The sequence below is a fragment of the Neltuma alba genome, unplaced genomic scaffold (genome assembly GCF_004799145.2).
Source record: "Neltuma alba isolate B1F8T4 unplaced genomic scaffold, ASM479914v2 tig00012544_pilon, whole genome shotgun sequence".
In the NCBI taxonomy this organism is placed as follows: Eukaryota; Viridiplantae; Streptophyta; class Magnoliopsida; order Fabales; family Fabaceae; genus Neltuma; species Neltuma alba.
Window position 1 is genome coordinate 7,574 of NW_021637006.1, and position 26,719 is coordinate 34,292.

At 31.1% G+C, this 26,719-nt stretch overlaps 1 protein-coding gene across 1 annotated transcript in view; it reads left to right on the forward strand.

The window, feature by feature from the left end:
• The first annotated feature begins 21,382 nt into the window (after positions 1-21,382).
• LOC114728536 (agamous-like MADS-box protein AGL21) overlaps positions 21,383-26,719 on the forward strand; it is a 40,997-nt gene continuing 35,660 nt past the window's right edge. The window contains exons 1-2 of the mRNA XM_028915447.1: positions 21,383-21,564; positions 24,724-24,802. Of these exons, the coding sequence (XP_028771280.1) occupies positions 21,383-21,564; positions 24,724-24,802 (261 nt within the window). The remainder of the gene's footprint in view (positions 21,565-24,723; positions 24,803-26,719) is intronic.

The window sequence follows — 26,719 nt, forward strand, 5'->3', positions numbered from 1 at the left end:
TAAAAGTTTTCCTCATATGTACCTTTGAAATAATTTATAAATATCATGGTTATTAATCTACATGTTAAAAATTTCCAACCACCATTTGGAAACCTCAATCAAACCTCAAATCAACAATATGAAGTCCCTATTTGAATAACCTAAAATCATAAATGATTATAAACCATATCTTTAATCCCTTTATTCTCCCTCCAATTTCATTCTTAATCTCTTTATAATTCAAACACCTAAACCAATATTACATCAACAATCCAAGCCCGTCATCCTATCTTGATCTCCCATTTTCTCTTTCCCATAAGCATCTAAATATTTCATTTGCTCATATTTATTCAAAACCAAACAAAACAGTGACTCTTTATCTAATTAACTCACCCTTTCTTCCCTATTTAAATGTCATTTCCATGAACCCATAACTCTATTCTTCTTTAATCTCCCTCGGTCTCAAATCCATTTTACCCATACCACCTCCTATTTCCACTATCTTACATGCTATACTCTCAAGTGTCATAACAGCTAACATCCACCGCTATATATATATATATATATATATATATATATATATCCATATATATGTAAGTTTCAGTTTGTTCTTCCCTTTTTATTCAGCCACCGCCTAGCCTATAAATATATCAATAATAACTCCACGGTTACAACCTTTCCTCAATTACTTTCAGACCCAAAACACCTATAGTCGTGGACACACACACACCCCCACACACACACGCACACAATCATGCCTAAACTTCCTCCCAAATAACCATTTCAATTTCAATGTTTTCCACTCCATAATTCTCACGGCTTTCCCCCATACACACACACACACACTCCAAAATCTCTGTTTTTGACAGCAATAACAGAGGAAGAACAAAGCATATATAACTACCAAAAACATACTCCTATAACTAAATAAAGTAGGAACCAAATCTTAGCTTTGTAGAGATGAACACCCCTGTTCGGTAAACTTAAAAACAGAGCAACCATTCGGGTATATATATGCTTACATATTCATACCTACATACACTTACTCCCTCTCACTAGCTTCATAACTTGACAGCACGGAGGACCAGTCAAGCATTTGACCTTGAAAAATCACCACCCAGATTCGTACACACACACACAAACCGAATAGGAATGCAGAGGCAAAGAAAGGGACATGCAAGCTCAAAAACTACCACTACCCACTTCAGCCTTGTCATGGAATAAGAGTTCACCGGTCCTCTTCCTCTTTTCTTCACTTTCTCTCACTACCCACACTTTCTTACTAAACCATTGTAGCTAAATCTAAACACAAATCGAAAGAAATAAAGATGGAAGGGTAATTAAGAGGTTTACCCAAGCTCAGAACAGTGATTGCATGTCAGGTTCTTGATCTCTCGTGGTCTCTCGCCGGTGACGCACCGCTGGTGCTTCTCACTCGCGCGCTTTCTCTATTCTCTACGGAAAGCAGAAATGAAATGAAGGAGCTACATGAGTGATCTGCATGAGTGATCTGATGGTCAAAAGGGCAAGGCACACGTGTGAGGTGTGGGAGATTCTTGGACCAGTTTGCCCCTCTATCATATTTATTCCTCAAATTTTATCCTTCTCCTATTTTTCTGAAATATAAAATATATCCAGAAATTAAACCAAAATATCTTATATGGATTTTTCTCATCCATTGGCTTCTTTGACCCATAAAATAGATTTTCTAAAAATTCTGGATCAAAAGTCAATTCCTAATTATTTTTCTTGAATTTTTCAAGAAAATAGCCATTCGCTCTAGAAATTAATCCTTAACCCATTTTAAGGATTCTATACCACAAATAACTTCTTTACCTTCACAACTGGTTATCCTAAAATTTTCAGATTAAATATAAATCTCTAAGCATTTTTCCATAATTTTATGAGAAAATAAGTCATTTTCCCCTTAAAATTATCTATTAAAATTATTTAAGTCACTTTTGGGGAAATAAATTTTCCAAAATATCTCTAAAACTTGAAAATCAATATTCCATAATTTTTCCCAATTTTATTTGGCTATTAAATAATTTTAATGAATTTTCCCTTTTATGCTCATCTTGAGTCAGAAAATTCGGGATGTTCCAAAATAAATTCTCTAAAATTAATTTCTGAGTTTTCAAGGCCTAAAACTAATTTTATAAATTTAAATGAATATTTAAATAAATTTTTTATCAATCTCCCAAATGTATTGAGGTCTCTAACTAATTAAAATAATTATTTTTCTCTGATTTTCTAATATTTTCCTGAAAAACTTCTGTTTACGGGAAATTCTGTCATAACTCATTTTTACCAAAATTTCATCTTTTGGGCCTCAATCGAGTTTTCAAAACCTCTACTCTCTATTTTTGCCATTTTTTAGGGATTTTCTGGAATTTTTCTCAAATTTTTCCGTTTTGCCTTTCCTAGATCGATGATTATGAAAATACCAATTCGAACCTTTTTGGGGTTTCATATCAAAAGTTATTTCATCTCCCTGTCTAATTCTTACATTGACCCTCATCTCAATTTTTGATCCTTTATCGCCAGATAAAAATTTTTGGGATTTGACACAACTAATTAATTTTTACCCAAACCTTTTTAGCCTATGCATCTAACAAGAGTAGATTAGAAAGTTCAACTCTTCTTTAGACAAAAGCAATGATTTAACTACATTTTCTTAGTGCTTGTTAAGCAGTTAGATACTTAGGATGAGGCGGTATTTGGCTAAGGTCTTTAAAACATAGATTGAGATCATTACAATCATATATATGCTAACATTTTTTTAACAGTACACAACCCAAAACACAGACTGCTACACGCTTTGAATCGACTCACCTAGTTCATGTAAACTTAGTTACCTTTTTTTTTCCCCAGTTCTCCCCTTATTTAGTGCTTACATTATTTTTTGAGGAAGGTAACATTTGTGACAAGTCATTTCATACATACAGTAGGGGTATATTAACAAAAGAAAGATTACATACGTCTTAAATTTTGTAATTTGTCTTATAAATAGAAACAAATCTCCCTACAAAATTTCCTACTAACAGAAACTGAGGGAGCATTATTATAAGTTACACTCTAGAATGATTTTATGGTCCTTTAATGCATACAAGTTACTTCGTTCATACATGCTTCTCAATAAGAAAAGTAGTTTAAAGATTAGTTAAAGCATTAGATTTGTTATAAAACCTTAATTAGTTCTCAAAAGGAAAAAGTGCCCATTTCATTTTGGCCCTTTAATTTTTCAATTGTTTAAATAATGACATATATGACAGAAAAAATTATCATTTGATACTAATGATTTTAGGGTTAGATGACCAAAAAACTAGTTTTTAAAATTATGAGACCAAACTAAAATCGTGTAAGAAGTTAAAAAACTAAAAGAATTTTTTTACTTTTTTCAATATTACCCTTATTAGTTACAATAAATGCCACTATCAACTACTCCCTCCATCGCCAAATATAAGAAACAAATAACCACTTTTCCTGGTACAAAAGAAAATTTATTTTTGTTGGTTCAATGCTTTAAATATTCTACAATTTGTTCTTTTGTTTTCAAAAATACCCGTAATGAAGTCATTAAAGGGAGTCATTAATGAAGTTCCCTAAATTTAGACTGGAAAAGAATGTAATGCTTTTGACAAGTAATTGTACAATGTTATAAAGAGATTTGGACCGAAAGGCGTCTTCATACTTGTATCATTAGTTAGAACTCGTACCTTCTTACAATTGCATCGCTCTTGATTCAATTTAATAGTTATATCTGTTGTTACACTTGTTAGTTTTGGCAGAGAGAAGCAACGGTCTTGAGACAACAGCTGCAACACTTGCAGGAATTGCACAGGTACAAGATATTGATCTCAACATGGAAAATTTGATGTTCTGCTTTTTTCCCTCAAGAATATATGGAACAATTTAGTGAACCAGAAGTAACTTATTTCCTTTGGGAAATGTATAGGCAATTCATGGGTGAACACCTTTCTGGTTTGGGAATTAACGAATTGAAAAGTTTGGAAAATCAACTGGAGATGAATTTGAAAAATGTTCAGACCAAGAAGGTATGATAGATCATTTCAATTTATATCCACATTCAATATAATTTAATACATGTGGCAAATACGATAACCTGAGCTTGATCATTAATTGGTCTGGAGGATCAAATTTTGACAGATGAGATTAAAGAGTTACAACACAAGGTATATATATTCAAGAATTCTGTTTCTGATCTTGCCATGTGAAAAATACTTAATAATCGGATATATGATAAACAGACACAAAGACATCTATAAGTGAAATGCAAGGACAAGAATATTCGTTTTATTTTGGACAACTAATGAGATCCTCGTCGTTGAAGCTGCTAGTGTCAAAGGACAACCGGAAAAATTATTAATAATAATGCTTAAGAGTGCCCTATAAAATAAAAGTATAAAATTGCTTTTGTACAGTTGAAGCGTAAAGGAAAGTTCAAGCAAGCAAGAAGAACAAGTAATGGCTAGCCCTCTCTTTCTTAGGATCTCAGAAAAGAGGAAGCAAATCCAAAGATCTTTTCCAGCTAGGGCAGCAAATGTCCTCTGAACAGAAAATCACATTGATCAGATATCCTCGTACTGTAAAGCAATTGAAAATTCAAGCTCATTATTATTTAATTAATTAATCGCCAGCAACAATATCTTTTCACATTGATTTCTGAGTACATCGAAATTCTAAGTCTACCTGCGTCCAACTCAGATTGCACCATGCTAACGATTACTTATATATGCTAAGATTTTCTCTTTTTTGTTCATAACGAGTTGAAGTTACAAGTGGCCAAGTGGGTCTTAAATATATGGTCTTAATTTTAAACTTCACATTAGCTAGCCATAGTTAATTTGATTTGCACAACTGATATTCTTCATGATACAACTGATATTCTTCATGATACCCAAAAATTTCTTAGGTTTTATTAGATTTTTTAGGATGACAAATGAAAGTGATATATATACTTCCTCCATTTCTTTTTTGCTTAACACAATGTTTTGTTGTCACAAAAAATTATATATTGCTTTAAGGTTCTCACATATGGATTAATTAAGAAATGTAATTAATATGTTAAAATTTCTTTCAGTTTTTCCAATATGCCCTTATTAAATGAGCTGTTGAGTATTAAAAAATCGAAACATAGACACATAGATTGTCCACAATACTATTTCTTCCGTCCCTTTTTATAAAAAATATTTTACCACATGAATTTCTGATGTATGTACATCTCCTTTCTCCAATGTTTGATGAATACTGCTTGTTCTCCATCTAGATCATCCATATCGGATTGCGTCTTTCGGATTTTATTACTTTTGTTTAAAAGTAGACAGAATTTAGATCATGGAAAAATTCTTCTGACTTTTCATTTTAAAGGATAAAAATTAAATTATTAAATCTTTCAATTCAAGTGTCAATGATTCGAAAACATCATGACTCATCCCTTTTATATATGCGGACTAAACAGTTTAACTTTGAATTGGGGTTCCCAACTTAAATACAAGCTCCATTTGGTTTACAGTAAAGATTATTTTTTATGATAAGACTCAATAAAAAAAAATTTATTTTTGGAAATAGTTAGTTTGATATTGTATAAGATAAAATTCCCCCCGGTTCTATGTATAAAACCATACTCATTATTGATCCTGAATATATATACAAGACATTTTACAAAATTTAATTAAGTATTTATAACCTATTTTCAAAATGGCCCTAGTACTCTCTCTCTCTCTTAGTCTTAGCATAAATAATTGCTTTTAGTTGATTAAGGGTAATTTTAAAAAATTGTAAAATTGAATCGGAGGGTGTCACATCCCGAATTTTGGGCCTAGAAGTACTAAAATTAGGCTGAATTGAGAGGCTACTAGACCCTTTATGACAGGAGTCCTAGAGATTCCCTAGAAAGATAAAGAGATTTTTAGGGACTAAATCATAAAGAGAAAGCTTTCTGGGATTGAGAAAAGAGAAAGTTAGAGACTCAGAAGAAATATCGAGGTCCAAGAATAAGAAATAGAGATGAATGTAGGCCAATAGTTATGTTGGAGGCCTCAATGAGGTGAATTTTGAGGTTAAGCCAAACTAGGGGTAAAATTGTAATTTTGGAAAGTTTTGGGCAGTAAGGGCAAAAATGGAAATTATGCCCGAAAATCCCAGAAAAATCCCAAAAAATGGGAAATGGTATGTTGAGCCCGAATAGTTCAGAAAAATTCTAGAAAAATGAGAATAAGGTTCAGAGGCCCGTATGAGGCTAAAAATGACGAAAATTCCCCTAAAAGGAATTTGTGGAATCTCCAGGGTTTTGACTGATTTGGAATATTATTGAAAATAAATTATTTAAAGTATAAGGAGGCCTCAGATAATTGGAAGAAAATGGGGGGGGAATACCTGAGGAATTATCACAGGTTTTAAAAATAATTCCGTCCCTAGAAAGCTAAGAGATTGGCTTTAATGGAATTTAAAGCCTATTTACATACTATCCGGGGCAAGTCAAAGTCAAATGTCTGGAGGTTGACTTTTAACTTAAGAAAAATTAGAGGAATTTCCTGTGATGAATAAATAGTATTGGTACCCGGAGATAAATTCTCAGAGTTGTGGACTGGTAGAAAGAATTCAGTCAAGATCACTTCGAAATAAATATTATTAATTATTTTAATTATTTTAATGGAAGAGCAAGGAAAGAGCATCACTCTATCTTTGGGCATGTTATATAATGCCATGTGAATTTATTTGAGGAGAGAAAATGGTACCAGAACATGTTCCAATGGTCCCGGGTAAGTCAGGGCCCAAAAAAAGTACTCTATACGGTGCAAAATGGCAAGATAGGTGGAGGAATACCTAAGGGTTGTATTTTGCACGAATTTATATTAATTTCCTCCCTATTTTAGTATCTTAATGACGAAGGAAAATGGAAGAGACAAGTGCATGGTTTGATGGGAAAAGAAGGTATTACGTGTATGACTGGATGCAAGACACGTGTATGGTTGGATTAAAAGCATTTGGATTGATGAGGTAAGCATGATGTCATAGGACACTTGTCACCATAAGATTAAAAGAGAAGATGGACGGCCCAGATCAAGCCACACATTTTTAAGATCAACGGCCCAGATTCAGTCTTATTTTCTATAAATACCCCCTCCCCTCCCTCTCATTTTGTCCAAGTTCATGGAAACCTTGGGAAAGCTCTAGCAAAATAGTTTCTAAAGAGAGAAAGAAGAGGGAGAAAGAAAGGCCAAGTGGTCCCATGCAAGATCAAGCTCTAAAGCAAGGTATGTTTATGGTTTTTGATGTAGTTTTCACTATTCTTGTTATTGTTGAACTTGGTTATGGATTTTAATGATTTATGGGAGCTTGAAACCCTTAGGGGAGGTGCTGCATGAAATTGTTAAGTGTGAGGGAGGATGAAATTGATGTTAGAATAATGTTTAAAGGCTTGAAAGAAACACGAATCAAGTGGATTTATGCTAAAATTGGTTGAATTTCATGATTGTGTAACTTGAGGAAATATTTCAACCAAACCTGGTTCTTGTGCCTAGGATGTGATTTTGATGATTTTTATGCTTCCAATGTATTTAAAATGAAAAATTGTATAGGGATAAGATGAAAAAATGAAGTTGGAAGCATTAGAATCAAAACTGAAAATTAAGTGGCAGATTTCGGTTTTGGCCTAGAACCAGAGGAAGGAGTTGGATTTTTGATGAATCTAAGCTCATATTTTGTGATGAATCTAGGCGACGACTTTCGGCGACCACTTTTTTTATCGCCACTGAAAGTTCACAACTGAAACTAAGACTTTCAGTGGCAACAAAAGTGTCGCCGCTGAAAGTGGACTTTTAGCGGTGACTTTTTTAGTCACCGCTAAAACTAAGACTTTCAGCGGCGACAAAAGTCTCGCCACTAAAAGTGGACTTTTAACGGTGATTTTTCTAGTTGCCGCTAAAAGTTCGCTACTGAAACTAAAACTTTCAGCGGCGACTTTTTTTTGTTGCCACTGAAAGTATACCTTTGAGAATCATTAGATTCACTTTCAGTGGCGACATTCTATGGTCACCGTTGAAAGTAGAGACTTTCAGCGGTGACTATCAGTGTCGCCGCTGAAGGTCTAACTTTTAGTGGCGACTTTATAATGTTGCCGCTGAAAGTGTAATATATAATATATATTTTATTTCACAATATTAATAAACAAATTCAATCTGGCTCAGTGGCAAGAAGATTGGACACGAAAGGAGGTGGTCACGAGTTCGAACCTTGAAGAAGACACATTTAAGGTGAAAATATTTGGACGATAACGTGGCGGGAGGGAGTGATGTGGCAATGACGTGGAGGTGGCTAGTGATGATGTGGTAGCCAGTGACGATGACATGGCGGCCGGCGATAATGATGTGGCGGCCAGTGACAATGACGTGGTGGCTAGCGATGATGACGTGGTGTTGGTAAAGCCAATTCTTGTTAGGCATTACTTTCAACGGCGACAAAAAAGTCACCGCTGAGCATCCCTTTTGGCGGCGACAAGATGTCGTCGCTGAAAAGTCTTTTAGCGGCGACAGGAATGTCACCGGCGAAAGTGCCTTTCAGCGGTGACATTCTTGTTGTCGCCGACAATGTTTTTAGCAGCGACAAATGTTGTCGTCGAAAGTGTCTTCAGCGGCAACAAATGTCGCTACTAAAACTTCTAAAAGCCACTGGTGAAAGTATCTTTCAACGCTAAAAGTTTTCAGCTACGGCTGTTACGGCAACGACTTTTTAGCGGCGAAAAGTCGCCACTGAAAACTTTTAGCGGTGACTTTTATACTTTCAGCGGTGACTTTTTGTCACCGCTGAAAGTCAATTTTTTTGTAGTGTTACAAGAAGCTTAGGCCGAAAGCCCAAAAAAATAATTAAAAAAAGGGAATAGCATGGAGAAGTCAAGACCAAGTTACTTGTATGCTAATTAAACAAGGGAAAAGGGGTGCGAATGACCAATAATTTACAAAGAGTAACTATATAAAAGGTGTCATTTTCCATTGTTGGAATCATAGGAATAAAAGATAATGTTAACAAATTAGGGCAACACTTTTTCACTATGGCCAATGTATCCCATCGTTTGTTGATGATTGACACCTGGCTATGCTTAGTTGGAAACATTACACACAAATGCTTTTTTATTTTTATTTTTTGGATTAAAAAAAGAGGTCTAATTAAAATATTCGAGGGCATTATTGTTTAAGGAAACAAATCTTCGTTGGGATACAATAACATTATCACGTCGGCTGGCCAAGTCATAGGCAGTAGTTCCAAAAGAGTCAAATTCAATTCAACATAATACAAAAATTGGCGAGGCACTTTAAACAATTAAACATGGTACGGTTAAGTATTATAATTAAATGTTTTTTGACAAAGTGAAAGTGAACCCTACGGTCTACGAATTGTAACCTTCCTTTTAGACCCTTAATTGAAAATAAAATATGTCTGAAATATAGTTAGTTATCGCTGAACATTAAGAAGACTGAAGAGCATGCGTACGGTATTATAGGCTTTTTATTGTAGAGAGTAATCATTTGTTTAATTAACTTTAGGCTTTTGGTTTACAATTTAAGTATACAAGAATCCTTACAACCAATGTTTTTGAGACTAGACTGAACCGGACTGGATAGTCAGACCGTCAACCGGCAATAATGGCGGGCCATTTGACAATATTGAGCTGCTTCAAAGGTTTGTCCACAGTAAGCCGTTTCCAGCCTATATTTAGACCACAAACCGGTAAAAAACAGGGAACCAGGATGGTTTGAAGAGAGCCAGCCGGCCAAAAAGAAAAAAGGAAATAGAGATGGAAAATGAAATCAGGAAAAATAAAAGGAAAAATCTAATATCAATTCACCCTCAACTCTTCAATCTCAGCCTCTTTGTAATGCAGAAATAAGCCACTATGAGAGTGAAAGATGAAAATCACTAATAAGAAGAGAAGCATGTATCAGCCTCCTGTGGTCTTCATCTCTCCTAGTCTCCCTTACTCAATCTCGAGTGAAATCCTTAATACTACTGTTCACTATGTTAGTGAAAACTCAACCTTTTCAATTCCTCAAATATTTATCCACTACCACACATTTTCACCAATCTCCTTCTTTTCACATGGACTCATTGATAATAATATAATTACCATATTTTTCAAATCATCAATGATAAAATAAGTAATATAATAAAATGAATAAAAATTAGTTTTTCTAAAAATATAACAATAAAATTTAATGATAAATACCTTAAAACTTTTATGTTGTCAACAGTATTATACCATATATAAGTAACATATTAATATATTTAATTATAACCAACCCAACTCGTGTTCGACTGTGGTCTAACCATATGAATCATGACCCACTATCTCTACCGACTCAATGTTCAGTCTAGCTTTCAAAACATTGATTACAACCACGAAGCTGGACCAAACTGGAGGGAGTATATGCAAAAATGTAAACTAAAAATGAATATTGTTAATGTAAAAATATACTTAGATCGAATTTCTTATATCCATTACGTCATATTTTTCAATTACACACAGTCATGTTTTAATATTAAAAAAATTGAAAAAAGAGGTCTGCTATTATTTTATTTTTTTTGTAATATGGACTTAAATTAGGGCATGGATATTTTGTATGTATAAATTTAAAGCATTGACAATTTTCCCTCGATTTTCCAAGATCATATATATTAATTATATTAAAATAACAATAAAATTCATTATAAAAATAAAATAATAAAATAAATGAAATTGTCTTCTTTGAAATTTTATTGAAAAATTTTTATTTTGGTTTCACAAATTGTTCTTTGGTCTAGTACGAAGTTACTCTTGCGTACACGTTTTTATACTTCCTCGTCGTACGAAATTGAACTGACTAGAAATTTAAAAAGAAACCTCACCATGGGATCGCATCAATGGCATCCTATTGAAGCAATAGTTAATAGAAATAGGGTTGAATGAAACAAAAGACTTTCTTAGAAAAGGGTGAGCAATATTAATTAATAAAATTGATCTCGAGTTTTATGTGTCACATAAAATATTATTTTAAAAAAATGACTTTAATTTGTTTGGAAGGAGAATAAAAGGGAGAAGATTAATCACAAGCTCCAATCCTTAATATAAGATATATTTTGTAATTCAAATTGAATTACAAACTAGATTTTATATTAATGACAGGAAGTACGGCAATCATAATACTTTTTATTGATACGTAATCTATTATATTTGAAGGGCTTGAACCTTTAACTATATTTATACCTTACTCCCATCCTTATCATTTAATCTAGCTTTTGCTTCATGCAACTGCAAATAAGTTTTTCTTTGTTAAAGTTACTTACATTATGAGTCTGCCGTTAAGAAACCTCAAATGAAAAGTCGTTCATAAAGTTCAATTGGTATTTTCATCCACCTAATAAGTTAGTTTTTTTTTTTTTGAATGAGGTCTATTTTTAAAACTTATACTCAAAATTGATACTTCCATTGCGAAGCCGAGAGCCATGCCAAACAGTGCATTATTTTGTAAATTAGTTCATTTATGGGAGTAGAACAGTGAAATCATTATGAATGTCTCTGGGCTTTATATAATTGCTTAGAAATAAGAATGCATTTCAGAATCTTAACAACGATGATGATGACAATCATGAAATCTTTGAAAGCAATGCAATGTGGGAAAGAGAACTAAACTAATTTGTGATGAGGAAAAAATTGGTTTAATAGGTAAATATGCAGCTCATGTTACGTAAAAGCATTGGTTAAAATTTCACTCTTACTGTAAAGGTTTTGTTAGTGGGTAATTAGTAAATATATGGTTAAAGCATACATTTGAATTTGATCCTCTAAAACTTCAGCAAGTCTCAATTTAAAATCTCTTGAGTCTTTGAGGTGTACTTCCAGCCTCCAATGCTAATATTATTAATCTCATCAATAGAAAATGTTGACTCAATTAAAAAAAATGATAATTGTCCAATTAAACGCCGATAAAGAACACTCAAAATTTAATTCTTTAATACTCCTATGGTCCTTAATATAAGATTTAATTGGAAAGTTAATATTGGTCTTATATGTAAGACCTACTTCACATGTTTATCAATTTTTTTAAATTAACCATATTGATATTTTCCCAACAATAATCAAGTAGGACAGGAATGGAAGAAATTAAGAAAAATACTTAGGATGTTTTTTTAAAAAAAACATATTGCATTAACTAATTTAACTAATATTTTTAATCTGCTCAAATTAATTAATTAGGTCTCACATTAAAAACTGGAAAAGTAAAATATTTTTATATTTTAAAAGATGAGTTGTTGATATTTCAAAGTCCAGATCAAACGATATTTTCATTAATTTTTATTTGAGAAAATTATTTTAAAAGATATTTAAATAACCCAAATTCTTATTTTAGTCATTAAATTTATTAAACTCATAATTAGGTCACAAGACCCAAAAGACCTAATTAGGGCTTCCATAAATTCAATAAGCATTTGGGGTATTTAAGTGTCTTTTTAAGAGATTTTTTCTTTTTATTTTAAATATTTTTCAATTTACAAGTTTCAAATAAAGATTAGCCAGCATTATAAATTTAGAGGACTAAACGAATACTTCAACTGTGTAAATATTTTTGTACGTGTGTGAGGTCTATCATAAATTTGGCGTCACGTTTATGAAATCTTTATAGTCAACTCCCAAGATGTGTTTCATCTAAACATTTTTTACATGTAAAAGTGATTGAGAATTTCGTTTATAAATGTGTGTGTGTGTGTGTTTTTTATTTAAGTATCTTCGAATTAACCAAAGTTTGACTCGTGTATGACTGCAAGAAATTAAAAGGCAGGCTTATGTTACATACCTTAATTTAACAAAAGAAGACTATAATTATATGCTCACATGTATTGTCGAACATCGATGGAAACCCACAATATCGTTCTTTTGTTTCGTCTTGTACGAAGTTAGTCTTAGAGACTAAGAATGCGTTTTTAAACTTCCTCGTCGTACGAAATTGGATTGATGACTAGAAATTTACAAAGAAATCTCAGCATGCGATCGCAGGCATGGCATCCTATACAATCGCATATTAGGTGAAAAATATATTTCCTACATATTTAAAGTAGGCTGATAATTACTCCTCCTGTCCCATATTATAAGTAATATTAGAGCTCATCACGTAGATCAAAATATTAGTTAAAGTTAATTAAAGACAGTAAATGTGTAAAAATTAAAAGTTCTTTCCCTAAAATACCCTTATTTACGAGGAGAGAGAATAAAAAAATTATTATAATAAAGAGAGTTGTGGAAGAGAGAGAATGTGTGATGGGGAGATGATGGTTTGAAAAATAAGATAATAAATATATTGAGTATTAAAATAAGCAATTAATGAGAGCAAAATAGGGAATTCGCTACAAAAATTTTAGACAACTTGTAAATGTTGCTTATATTTAAGGACAAGAGGGAAATGATAGTTATTACTTATAAAATGGGACAAAAGGAGTATTATAAAAAAAAAGTAGACTGATAATTAATTTGCATTCTCATTAAGTGAAGTTTCAATATTGATGACTTTTTCAGCAGCGGAGATTTTGAAAAGTTATTATCAAAAGTGGACTTTAATTTCAACAACATCATCAAGTTATTGCTAAAAGAGACCTTTTAATGACAACCGTAAAAAGTTAATAAAAGAAGACTTTCGATGACAACCATAAAAGGTTACCACTAAAAGTTAGTGACTTTTAATATCATTGTTAAAAGTTTGACAAACTCTGATGTTCAATTAGAGTTTTATCGGTAACTCTAGACAATCACCACTAAAAATAAGATTTTTAGCAATGACTTTGCAAGTTGTCACTAAGAGTCTGATAAAGCATAGACTTTTAAAGATGACTTTTAAAGTCGTTGTCAATAAGCAAATTTTCAATGTTGACTTTATTGTTACTGTTAAAAGTCTCACTCAAAGTTAGACTAGGCATACAACTTTGACTTTTATAGCTTAAAAGCTTTTAGTGACAGCTAGTCATTATAGCTTAAAGCTTGAAATGGTAAACTCTTACATCTTCAAGAGGGATAAAAAGATTTTATATATATATATATATATATATATATATATATCTCGTGTAACAAAGTACCTATACACTAATTACTATTTGAAGTTTGTGATCCAATAATAATCACCCTTTCTTAATATATTATGCTTGTTCTTTTTAACAGGGTAAAATACCATTATTTGATGGTTTTATGGACCCCCTCTATTTTTGGAACCTACAATTTAGTTAATCTAATTTTTTAATACTATTAATAATATTTTATTATAATTTTGAAATACTTAACTTTATTAATTGAAATCATCTTAAATAATATAAAAATAAAATTATTAATTTCACTCTACAAATCTAAATAATTTTAAATAACTATGTATAGTAGTATTTTAATAATATTTTACAAAAATGTTGAAGTTAATAAACATAAACTAAAAATAACAAAAATTATTTAAAGAAAATGTCACTTTATTTTTTCCTTCTTTTTGATTGACCTACACCCCACCCTACCCCTATCACTTTAAGTAGCCTCGTGTGGCAAAAAGTGTTGTTTTATAGATAAAAAAGAAACATGGCCATTCTCAAAATTGAATTCCAAATTTTGGATCATAGATTTTGGAGAAAAATACATATTTAGTTTTACCTTTACAGAATATTTCATTTAGGTGTTTCATTTTATAAAGTGTTTTTTTAGTTTTTTAGATCTAACATCTATAAAAAAAATGTTGACATTCAAATTTTAATTGTTAGCAAAACTTTCTCAAATAAAATAATGATTGACTAAAAAAAATCATTTAAAATTGAGTACGCAACAAATGATATATCATTGTTTTCGGACCACTTCACGACTCGAAAACAAATTAATTTGGGAGATTCTATTCACCAAAAGTAACAATCAATTTGGGAGAATCTATTTCTGTTCTTATGAGCTACTGACAGATCCGCATGTTCTGCCAAATGGTGTGCAAGTGTGTCGTGTAAGAGCCTGTTTGGTTAAGCGGTGAGATCTCAAATAAGTCCGTTTAAATTCAAATAAGTGCTTATGAAGCATGGTTAGGGTGTTTGGATAATTTTTATAGAATCCCGATGAATCGTAATTTTATCCTCTCACTGCACTTTTAGGATAAGCAACAAAAGATAGCTTATGCGTTTGAAAAATCCCGATAAATTTTCAGTAACTAAATTTTCTCCAATCTACCCCTCATTCTAATGGTAATTATTTTTAAAAAAATACAATATGAAAATGTTTTCTTTTAAATTTTATTTCTTAGTTATAATTTTGATTGAAGATTCAATTTCCTTATCTATGTTACTAAAATTGCTAATCAAATTTTTTTTTTTTATATTTTCGTTCATCTTTTATTTATATGGGGTCTTTTATTTAATATTTGTACTACACATAAATTTTGTAAGTGATTTTAAATAATAATAATTTTAAAATAAAAATAATATTTAAATATTCATGTCATTTATTAAATTATATTTAATAAAATTTATTATTAAATATAATAATTATGAAAATGTAAACAACTTTATTAATTTCATGTCCTTTTTAGTAATTATACACCCATAAGTGATTTTAATAAATAAAAACCAAACATAATCACAATTCTTAAAATCACTTATAAAAAAAAATATCCAAACAGAAATCACGATTAACCAGTATCACTTATAGCCAGTATCACTTATAAAATTCACGATTATCTAAAATCACAGTTGTTCACCGCTAATCCAAACGGGCACTAAGAGGTCAATCAATTCTGTTGGAAAAAATCGAAAAATTATAAGGAATATTTATAATTTTATTATTATGTGAAAAAAATAATAGAAATTCTGAAATATAACTGAAAATGATGACTCCAATTTGAAAGAGAAAATTTTGGTAATTAATTTCCCATTTTGCATTTATTTTCTTTAGTATATTTATATCACAACCTTCATCTTAAACACATATATCCCAAGGGCTTATTTGAATTAACATTGATAAAAGTTACTTTTAGTATCCCAGCTGACTTTTGTTTATTGAAGTTGGGATAAAATTAAAGTCAATTAATATATAATGTAATTTATATTTGAGAAGAAATTTTTATTAAAAAAATATTAGTTTAAACAGTAACTTGTTTGAATGCTCTATTGAAAAGTTACTTTTAGAAGGTTCAAATCTGAAAATTGCTTTAATTTTAAAGTAGCATTGGGAAAAAAAATTAGTTGCCCTTATACCCAAAAAAAAAATCCCCCCCCCAAAAAGTGATAATAAGTATATTATTTTTGTCCAACTAATTTTTTTGCTCCCAATTAATTTATAAGACTTCCTAGAGACATTCACTTAATCTACATACATATAAACCACATAATATATTATTGAAATCCTAGTCAAGCATATAAACATGTACGTTATAGGAACTCTGTCAAATTAATATACATGCTTGAAACTATTAGACACATTCATAATAAAGCATATATATAGGCTTTAACTCACTATCGACATTATTAGCTATAACATGGAGTTCATCTATTATCAAAGTCACACCTACTCAAACTATGGCCATTGGCTATTAGAGCACTTGAGGAATACTCCCCCGATTCTATTTATAAATCACTTCATACATATTTTATCAAAATTAAAAAATAACTCATTAATTTTGTCTTAAAATTTAATAAATTTTCAACATCATCACTATTTAATATATCGCTTTTTAAGAAAATATTACCTCCGATCCTCAATATAAGAACTAGTTAATTAATTTGATTAAATTAAGAAAATAAGTTAAGTTAGTTATTTGTTATAAATAGGTATTGTATTTTCTAAAATATCCTTAGTAATCAAGTTTATTAGTTGGAACTATCATTATTAAAAAAACTATCTTAAGAAATTATTAATAAGTATGAGAGACAAAATGGATTGGGATTTTATATTTAGGACTAAAATAGAAGTCACATAAGGTCTTATATTAAGGATCGGAGGTGGTAACAATTTACATAATAACAAAAGAATAGTAAAATAACACGTTTATGTTAAAAATTTAAAGATGTACTATCTGCTTGAGTACTACTTTAAATATTAAACCAAAAAATTCTAAAAATGACCGTTTTAAACACATCGTGTGCAATAACTTTTCAGAGTAAGATGCATGCCAAATTTACTACAGAAGATTCAACGTATATACTGCTTTGGTCGTATTTATAGGACAGAGAAAGAATCTTTTTTTTGTCTTATTTATAAGTCACTTCATTAAATTTTTAGTATGAATATACAGATATACTATTTCGTTCTTCATTTATTATAGTGTATATAGTTTTTTTTTTGAAAGATATATATATTAAATAGGGATAAAGTTAAAAAGTTGTTATATTTTAATGGAGAATTAATGCATTTTAAAGTTTTTCTTTGTCTGTGTGAAATATGCTAAAAAGTGCCTTATAAATAGAATCAAAAGAGTACTGGGAATGGCCGATGATCACAGGTTCCAGCACACACTCTTCCAATTCATGGCCTCCCTGCAAAAGGAATCCTCCCTGCTTGTCCAATCGATGGGTAGGAATGCTCATCCCCCAAACGGTAGCGTTTGGGGATGGGATCCGGGATCCCTATTTTTCCCCCCCGTTTTTTCATTAATTTTATTTTTGTTAAAATATACTCCCTCCTGTCTTTATTATCAACTTCAAATAACTAATTCTAGGATAACCAACAATTAGTTAAAATTAGTTAAGAGCAATAAATAGGTTAGAAGTATAGTTTTATTTTCAAATATGTATTTATGATAAAATGCGAAAAAAATGAAAGAGAATATACGGAAAAATGTAGTAAGAAAGTATGACAAATGAGAGAGAACAAATAATTAAGGATAAATTTGAAAAAAAATACATTAAGTGTTTAAACAAATCCAAATTAAAGCTTATAAAATAGACTACACTCCTCTTCAAATTTAAAGCTTGTAAATAGGAACGGAGAGAATATCTAGCACTACAGATTCTAGAGTATTTTTCCAATAACATCCACTGTCATAAATTTATTGAGTGCTGCTAAAAAAAATTTCAAAGTGTTGTATACAACGTAACACAAATAAACAAAAAATAAAAATAAATTAAAAAACAAAAAAAAATATGGGTACCACCTCATCCACTAAATGCTGCATTTTAAGGGATGAGCATGTTCTGCTCATAGATTTAGGCTCTGTTTGGATAGCACCCCAAACCATGGTTTGGGGAAAATGCTACCCAAACAGCCTCTCCAAAAACCAAAACCATGGTTTTGGGTCAAAACCATGGTTTTGACTCCAAAACCATGGTTTTGGAAAAAGCAAAATTTTTTTGCTTTTGGAGAAAAAAGGGAGAGTGTGAGGGCCTATATGATATGTATCTTGTTATTTTTTTTATAAACATATTTAATCTTATATTTTATAAATATATATAGACATTAATTATTTATTAATTATATTATCTTATGTATTATTAATTATGTTGGTAAAAAACATATTATTAACAATTTTATTTCTTCAAATTAAAATATATTATAAAATCTATTTTTTCTGTAATTATCATATTAACTTATGCCTTTTTTTTAGTAATTTGTATATATAAAAAGTGCTTCTGATAACAACTATCCAAACACTCTCACTTCTCAGAATCACTTTTTTACAAAATCTATTCTTCACAGAATCTATTTTTTCCAGAATCTATTCTCCAGAATCACTTTTTCAAACCACGGTTTGGTTTCATCCAAACACACCCTTAATGTGTAGAGTATGCAGACCCGCGCGAAAAGTTACTTTCTCAAATTAATCAATATTTTGCCATTTTCTTTTGTGCTGACGTAATGTTGAATGGCCTTATCTTGCCCAAGAGAGTGTTTGGATGAAACCAAACCATGGTTTGAAGAATAGCTTTTGGAGAATAGATTTGGAGAGAATGGATTTTGTGAAAAAGTGATTTTGAGAAATGAGAGTGTTTGGATAGTTATTACCAGAAGCACTTTTTACATGTACAAATTACTAAAAAGGGCATAAGTCAATATGACAATTATATAAGGGATAGATTTTATAATATATTTTGATTTGAAGGAATAAATTGTTAATAAAATAATTTTTACCAACATAATTAATAATATATAAGATAATATAATTAATAAATAATTAATATGTATATATATTTATAAATTATAAGATTAAATATGTTTATAGAAAAATGATTATTTTTTTCTAATAGAAAAATATGAATTTGCTTTAAATATTTTAAACATGAAATTCTATAACATTTTTCACAACTAGTTTTTATAATAACATACTACCTCTCATCTTTAATATAATTAATTAATTATTACTACATGTGTAAAAATATTTATAAAATATAAGATTAAAAATATTTTTGAAAAAGATGAATAATTTTTTATAAATAGAAAAGAAATTTAAAAAAAAGTACAATGTAACAACATACTACCTCTTTCTGGTTTTTTAAAAAAAAAAATACCACCTCTCTAAACAGTGAAGGACCGAAAGATTGAAGCTTGAGGGGCATATGTGTCCAGTTTCAAAAAAAGATCTTCATATCCATATGACACTGCAATTTTTTTCCAAAAATAGATTCAAAATACTTTTTCCAAAACTATGGTTTTGATTTTTTTATGGGTGTTTGAGTTATTTTTTCCTCAAACCATGGTTTGGGAAGACACCCAAACACATCCTAGGGCTATTAGGACGGAATGAGATGGGTCAAAAAAAAGACAAAACACAAAATTTACAAAATTTATGAAACTGATATGACAGGGATACAAAATTTACAAAATAGCAAAGTTCATAATTACTTGAATAAAACCCCTAATACATTTCATGGGATAAAATTTATTTAAGATATTTATCTCGTATAATACAAAGTAACTTAAAATGAGCTAATGCTATGACACAATGAGACTAACAAGCCTGGTTACTTTAGAGCCAAATCCTTAACCAACGCTTGTCCTCTACTTTCAAAAGTCCACGTGTCACCTCCCCACTTGTCTACTAATCCCAAAATTCATCGCTTTCCAAGCCATCGACTCCTGGATCCCACATACGAACTCCCCACCCTCACATATTTCACGCGCCACATACTTGCTCTCTCCAATCGACATCTGTCACTCAGTTGGCTTCCCCTCAGCAATACTCGAGCGTTTAAGCCGCGTATCTAATTAATTTGAATAATAAACTGCGTTCTCCCTGCTGAAATATTTTTTCAGATGCATTTGGTATTTTGAAATATTTTTTTAGATATGTTTAATATTGTAAAATGTTTTTTAGTGCATCCAACACTTTAAAATTCTTTTAGATGCATTCAGCACCCAAAATATTTTTTGATGCATCTAGCGCCAAGGCAAAAATAAATACTTCACGGTGCTGAACACACCTTAAAAATATTTTGAGATGCTGGATGAACTACAAAATATTTTGAGGTGTTGAATGTAACTGAAAAAATATTTCGAGACATTCAGCATTTTCAAAAAAATTTTTAGGTACTTCTAACACTGTAAAGTATCTTTCAGTGCATTCATCACTTTAAAGTTTTTTTTGGATGCATCTAGTATCAAGGCAAAAATAAAAATTTCAGAGTATTGGATGCACCTTAAAAATACTTTAGAATGCTGGATATACCACAAAATACTTTGGGGTGTTGAATGTATGTGAGAAAATATTTTGAGATGTGGATGTACCTTAACCAATTAATTAATATGATTTTTTTAAATACTTTAAGCAACTTCCTTAATTACGTTTTTTTCCTTCTTACTTGATTATTGTTAGAGAATATTAATAGAGTTAGTTTGAAAAAAATTGATAAATATGTAAAATAAATCTTACATATATGACTAATATCAACTCCTCAATTAAATTCCACGTTAAGTACTGAAGGAGTTTTTTTTTTTTTTAATCCACAAACTGGTTTTCTTACTGCCCAGCCCGGTTTTCCCTTTTTCCCCACTAAAAAATATTTAAAGCCCAGAATTATGAAAATCGAGACAAACAAAATAATGCTACTTCAGGCTTTCCGATAAAGTGTTCGAACTTCAACATCATTCATAGAAAGCCTCTGTCACTCGGACCTTCCAAAAGAGAGAGGAAAGAAGAGAAGAAGAAAAAAATCCTCTTCTTCAACTTCTTCTTCGGCCAACTCTTAACATTTTTTGCTGTAAATTTCCACTTCTGAGGCATATATGCACTACTGATTGAGATTCTCCCTTGTTTTTATTTCTCTATGTTCTATCTATATGGTTTCAGTACAATTTATTTTGATTCCGCTTCTGGAATGGTGTTTTTGATTGTGAATTTGTTCGACGAGATACAATATTTGCTGATTGTTTGTGTGGTTGATCTGAAAGGCGAAGGCCTTATAAAGAGAAATTAAAATGGGGAGAGGGAAGATTGTGATTAAGAGGATTGAAGATTCAGCAAGCAGGCAAGTGACTTTCTCAAAGAGAAGAAATGGATTGCTCAAGAAAGCAAGAGAGGTTTCGATCCTCTGCGACGCGCAAGTTGGCGTGATTGTGTTCTCCAGCACTGGCAGGCTCTATGAATATGGAAGCTCCAGGTATGCATATGTGTATGTGTGTATATATTCCTTGTTCCCAATTCGTTTACATTTCTTTGTTTTACCAGAAACTAGCGCATCTTTTGATCTGGCTTCGACTTCTTCATTTTTCTTTTTACTGTGTCAAGTTTTCTTGAATCTGATATTCTGTCAGACACTGGTTATTGTTGGTGCAAGCTAAAAGAAATATAATATATATATATATATATATATATATACACCCACTTGAACATATATTATTCACCAAGAGTATCGAGCTGTGAGCTTGTAATTGATGTTTAGTACTACGTTTGGCTATTAGTTTTCTCCTTCTAAATGCGTGATGGATATCAAAATTTCCATGCATGCAAGCTCTGATGAATATGTGATATATAAGAAACTCTTCGTCCTTCTGCTAGCTGAGATCTTTGTTCTTTTTGTTCCTGTTCTTTTCTCTCGTCTTTGTTTTTTGTGCCCTTTTGTGGGTCATTCTTAATTTGAGCCAATAATATGTTGATTAGATTGCCTGATTAACCCAGTGATTGACAGTTACACACTTTCTAAAATTCACATATAGAAGATGCTAGGCAGTGAATTCGATGAAAAGGAATATTTGAAAGTATTCTAAGAATTTTATCTAACTCTATCGATGTTTTATAGCCAGTTCCAAACTTGGGAAGAAGGAGGGTCATGTTATTCTAAGAATTCTATCTAACTCTATCTATGTTTTATAGCCAGTCCCAAATCTGGGAAAAGGAGAAGGGTTATGTTAGACTCTCGAAGTAAAGCTCTGTCGAATCCTTCTATGACAGCGATCGATGAAAAAGATTGTGCTACTCTTAGAATTCAATCCAGAGTTACTGTTGTAAAGATATTTAAAGTTTGAAAAGAAGAAATTTTAACACAAAAATTGAAGCATGTTTAAGGTCCAGTCATCACCTCTTTTTCTCTCTTCTTTCAAACATTACAATGAAAAATAAAATTCTAAGAGATTCAGACTTTAATTGAACTACATATGATGAATATTAGATTGTACACTGTAGATGCCTTTTCCGTACCTAAGCAGATAGTCTCTAAGCATTGATACTATGATACTTTGAAAAGTTATGCATGCATAAGATACTTTTAGATTTCAAAAAATATATATCTTCTGGTGAACTGCTGAATAATTCATTGATTTTATATATACGTTCATAAGCGATTTTGCACACTATTATGATGATTCACTTATTTTGGTTGGTTTATTAACTTATGATAAATATTTGGTGATATTGGGATCTAATAGAACTAGGCAATTTGTAATGTTTATGTTATAGCATATTAGTAAGGATTGGGTTGGTATACAACTGAGAGGTGTATGTACTTGTGCTATGGCTTGACCGTCTATTTTGAATCTTCAAACTATATATTCTTTTGTTCTTAAATGTAGAAGTTAGTTAAGGAGTTGATTTTAGTCTTAAATATAAAACCTTAATTTATTTATCTTTCAAATTTGTCTTTTTTCTTGTCAAACTCACTTATTTAATCTATAGAAGGATATGTAGTCGAATGTTCTGTAGGAGTATTTGAAGGAGATTATGTCATATTTGCTAGAATTAAATAATTTATTTAGCTTCTTTAATCTACCTAAATTAATTGAGTAACTCTTACATTAAGAATTAAAGAAGTAGTTTTCCCCCTTACATAGCATAACTAATATTTATTATATATAGTTGTTTTCAAATCTTTTGGGTTAACGAATGCTAAATAAAATTTTGAGAAAACAAAACTAAGTTTTGCAAATTTAAAATGGTAAAGTAACATCCAATCTAGCATTCTAATTTTATTTATGATGCATTCAGCACCCAGATGTCATTTTCCTGATACATCCAACATCCCCTAATGTAATCCAACACTCCAATCTTATTTATGATTTGGGATGGCAGATGCACTATAAATAAATATTAAAGTACTAGAAGCACCATAAAAATAACATCAAGGTGTTGCATACAACATAAATAGGATTAGTGTACTAAATACAATTGGAAAATAATATCAAGCTGCTGGATGCTACTTTAATCTAACCAATTTAAAACGAGTTTTAATAAAACACGCACAGACAAGTACTCGAACATGTTTTAATTCTTCATCAGTCGTAGTTCATTCAATTCTAATAAAAATACATGGTTTGGATGCTAAATTGATTAGTACTCCATTTTGGACAATTACCCGTTCGTCTTTAGAGCTGGACAAGAATTGAAAATATATAGTTGATATGTAACAGGTTGTTCCCAGTTAGGGGGGATTGATTAAGGCTGAAGTTTTTTTTTTTTAAGATTTTAATTAGCATGTTATGGTGCTTTTTAATTTTTTACAAGGATAATTATATGTTAACTCATGTAAGTTAAAATACAACATCATATATTGTGTTTGAGTAAACTCCGGGTAATTAAATGATTAGAAATAAAGCTTAATTTTTTTACCAAATTGTCAATAATATTGTAATATATAGAAATATTTTTTTAAAGAATATTTAATGACATAATGAACATTTATAAATATAGCATCGTTAAAAAATAGTCAAAACGTAATGTTTCAAAATTCTCAATTAGTATAGTATAACCATTTTAAGTTCAAGTCATTTTTCTGCCCCCACAAAAGATCATACGAGTATCAGCTTTTCTGAAACATAAGTAACTACTGGATACCATTGAAGTATAAGTACGTGCTGTAATGATTACACTTATATTAATCTCAATGCAAATTTTAAAAAAAGCTTCATAATCACGCATTAGGTTCTGACATTTGATTGTTCTTTTAATCATGACATTGTTTTATGATTTAAACAATTACAAAATTGTTTTCAACATTAAAATTTGGATGCTACAGATATGTGTGTAACAGAAAATGATTAAACAATATCAGAACAAATCACTACTGTGTGTGTGTGTGTGTTTTTTTTCTTTTCAGTTAGCAGCTCCTTGAAGTTTGCATAGCTTGGTGTCAAAAGGATATATTTTTGGGACTTGCATCCTCATCAATATAAAGATAAATTTTATATTATCTATTCAATTTACCTTGTCCAAATAAAAGGCGGAATGCATGATAACTAAGGTTATTTGGTTTACATTAGATTAAAGAAAAAGAAGGATCCTTCTGTTTTTTCATTTTAATTACTAATTGACTCTTCGTTTATGGCAGCATAAGATCTATTATTGAGCGCTACAACCAAGTAAAAGTGGAACAACATCAGCATATGAATCCTGATTCGGAAGTCAAGGTACAACACACAAAATACCATTCTCCAAATAATTTACATTAATGTTTTTTTCCATATAAATCATACCTAGCTACTAGGCATTAGCAAGGCATGGTCCTGATATTGGGCTTGTTTGGATTGACATCGCCAAATGTGACTTTTTTCCAAAATGATTATAGCAAACTGAAGTTTGAGTTATAGTAAATTAGTGCAACGCAGAAATTTGTTTGAATGATATATTGAAAGGCAATTTAAGAAGGTTCAAAGTTGAAAAAAAGCCAAAAGCCAGAGAAAGTTTGTTTCAATTTTAAAGTATTTTTGGGTAAAAAGTCAATTGCGCTCCAGAGACATGTCAAACATCATTTGTCATCCGACTAGCTTTCTATGATTCTAATGAGGCTTTCTAATGCTATCCCAAAAGATGAACTAACATGCACTAGTTTTCCAAGTAGAATTATAAAACATCAGAAACACACTCTAAGGAAAAGGAGATTCGGTTATGTTATTATTCTGGGCTTAACTATGGTTGAATTAAAACTATATATGGTTAATTGTCTTCCCAATAGTTTAAGCCCTTTGGGGATACATATTTAATTTAGCTAAAACTATACATATATATAATTGTAAACTTACGTCTCTGAATGATAGGGTCAAAGTGCTATACGTTGTGCAGTAAGTTGGGGCTTACCTTATTAAACAGAACACTCGGTCGTTGCTAAAAACCCATATATATTAACCTTTTAGTCCATCAGTATTCTTGAAGTACATTCATTCAATATACCCAAAGAAAGCTCAAAATTCAAATCTATACAACTAGGCATAGGAATGGCCAATAAAATCAACTTTACTCTCATCAATAAGAGTTGGAATCTTCATTGAAGGATTCATAATCACTTGGGTAATCCTCACTAATTAATTAATTAATCACGACTCAAATTCCACTGCCAAAATCTCCTCTCCCACAGTGCTTTCTAGCTCATCATAGTCACCCCTTGACTTTTCTAGGATCTTAGGCACAATTCCACATTCTGATATTTTCCTCGAAATGATCCTCATGAACACACCAGAGGGTTATGCCATGAGTTTCACCTTAGGAAGGTTACCTTGAAAGAGAGGTATTATGGGACTTGGGCACTCCAACTCCAACGGGCTAGCATTAGCTGTGTGGTTCTCTAAAGCAACTCGTACTTCTTATAGAGTCTCCTATTCAAAGAGAACTCTCTTGCTTCAGCCTCAATGAATGTAGTAATTTCCCTTAAATTGGGCTTCAATATTGTGAAGATTTGACTCTTGCCTAGAAATGAATTAATTCCTTAGTCATACAGCTCTCAAATACACTTCATGGGTGCTTTCCTTCAAATACACTTCACGGGTTAATTAAATGCACACCAGCCTTTACCTCTTTAGACAACCTATTCTTAAACATGACCTTCAAGACATCATCAAGTATGCCACTTAGTTAGAGGAATTTTCTTTGTAACTGATCCATCTCGTTTTAAATCATCCATTCGCATTCGCTTAGTGCTGTCACTTTACTGATAAAAATGAAATCTGTTAAGTAAACCTTGGTCTTGAAAGAACTCCAAATAGAGATTAGAGACCTAGTTTAAGTCCAATAGAACAAGTTAAGGGCACTAACTTTCAAACCCACGGCTGTTTATAATTTCTGCTTCTGATGCACATCATTGAACCCAACTAGCATATTCCAGCCTCGACTATCCTGAAATCTCTAGGGGTCATTCTTGCTTACTCCTTCTGCCACTAAACTTCCATTCTTGATGATATAGGGCTTCGTCCATGCATCCTTACTATCCTCTCTCCAATACTTTGTGGATAGGCTTGTGTACTTGAAAACTGAACTTCTAATGTTATCCCAGAGACTTGTTCAAGTTCATCAACATTCTTGACCATACGCCCCATTCTGGCCATATATGCCTC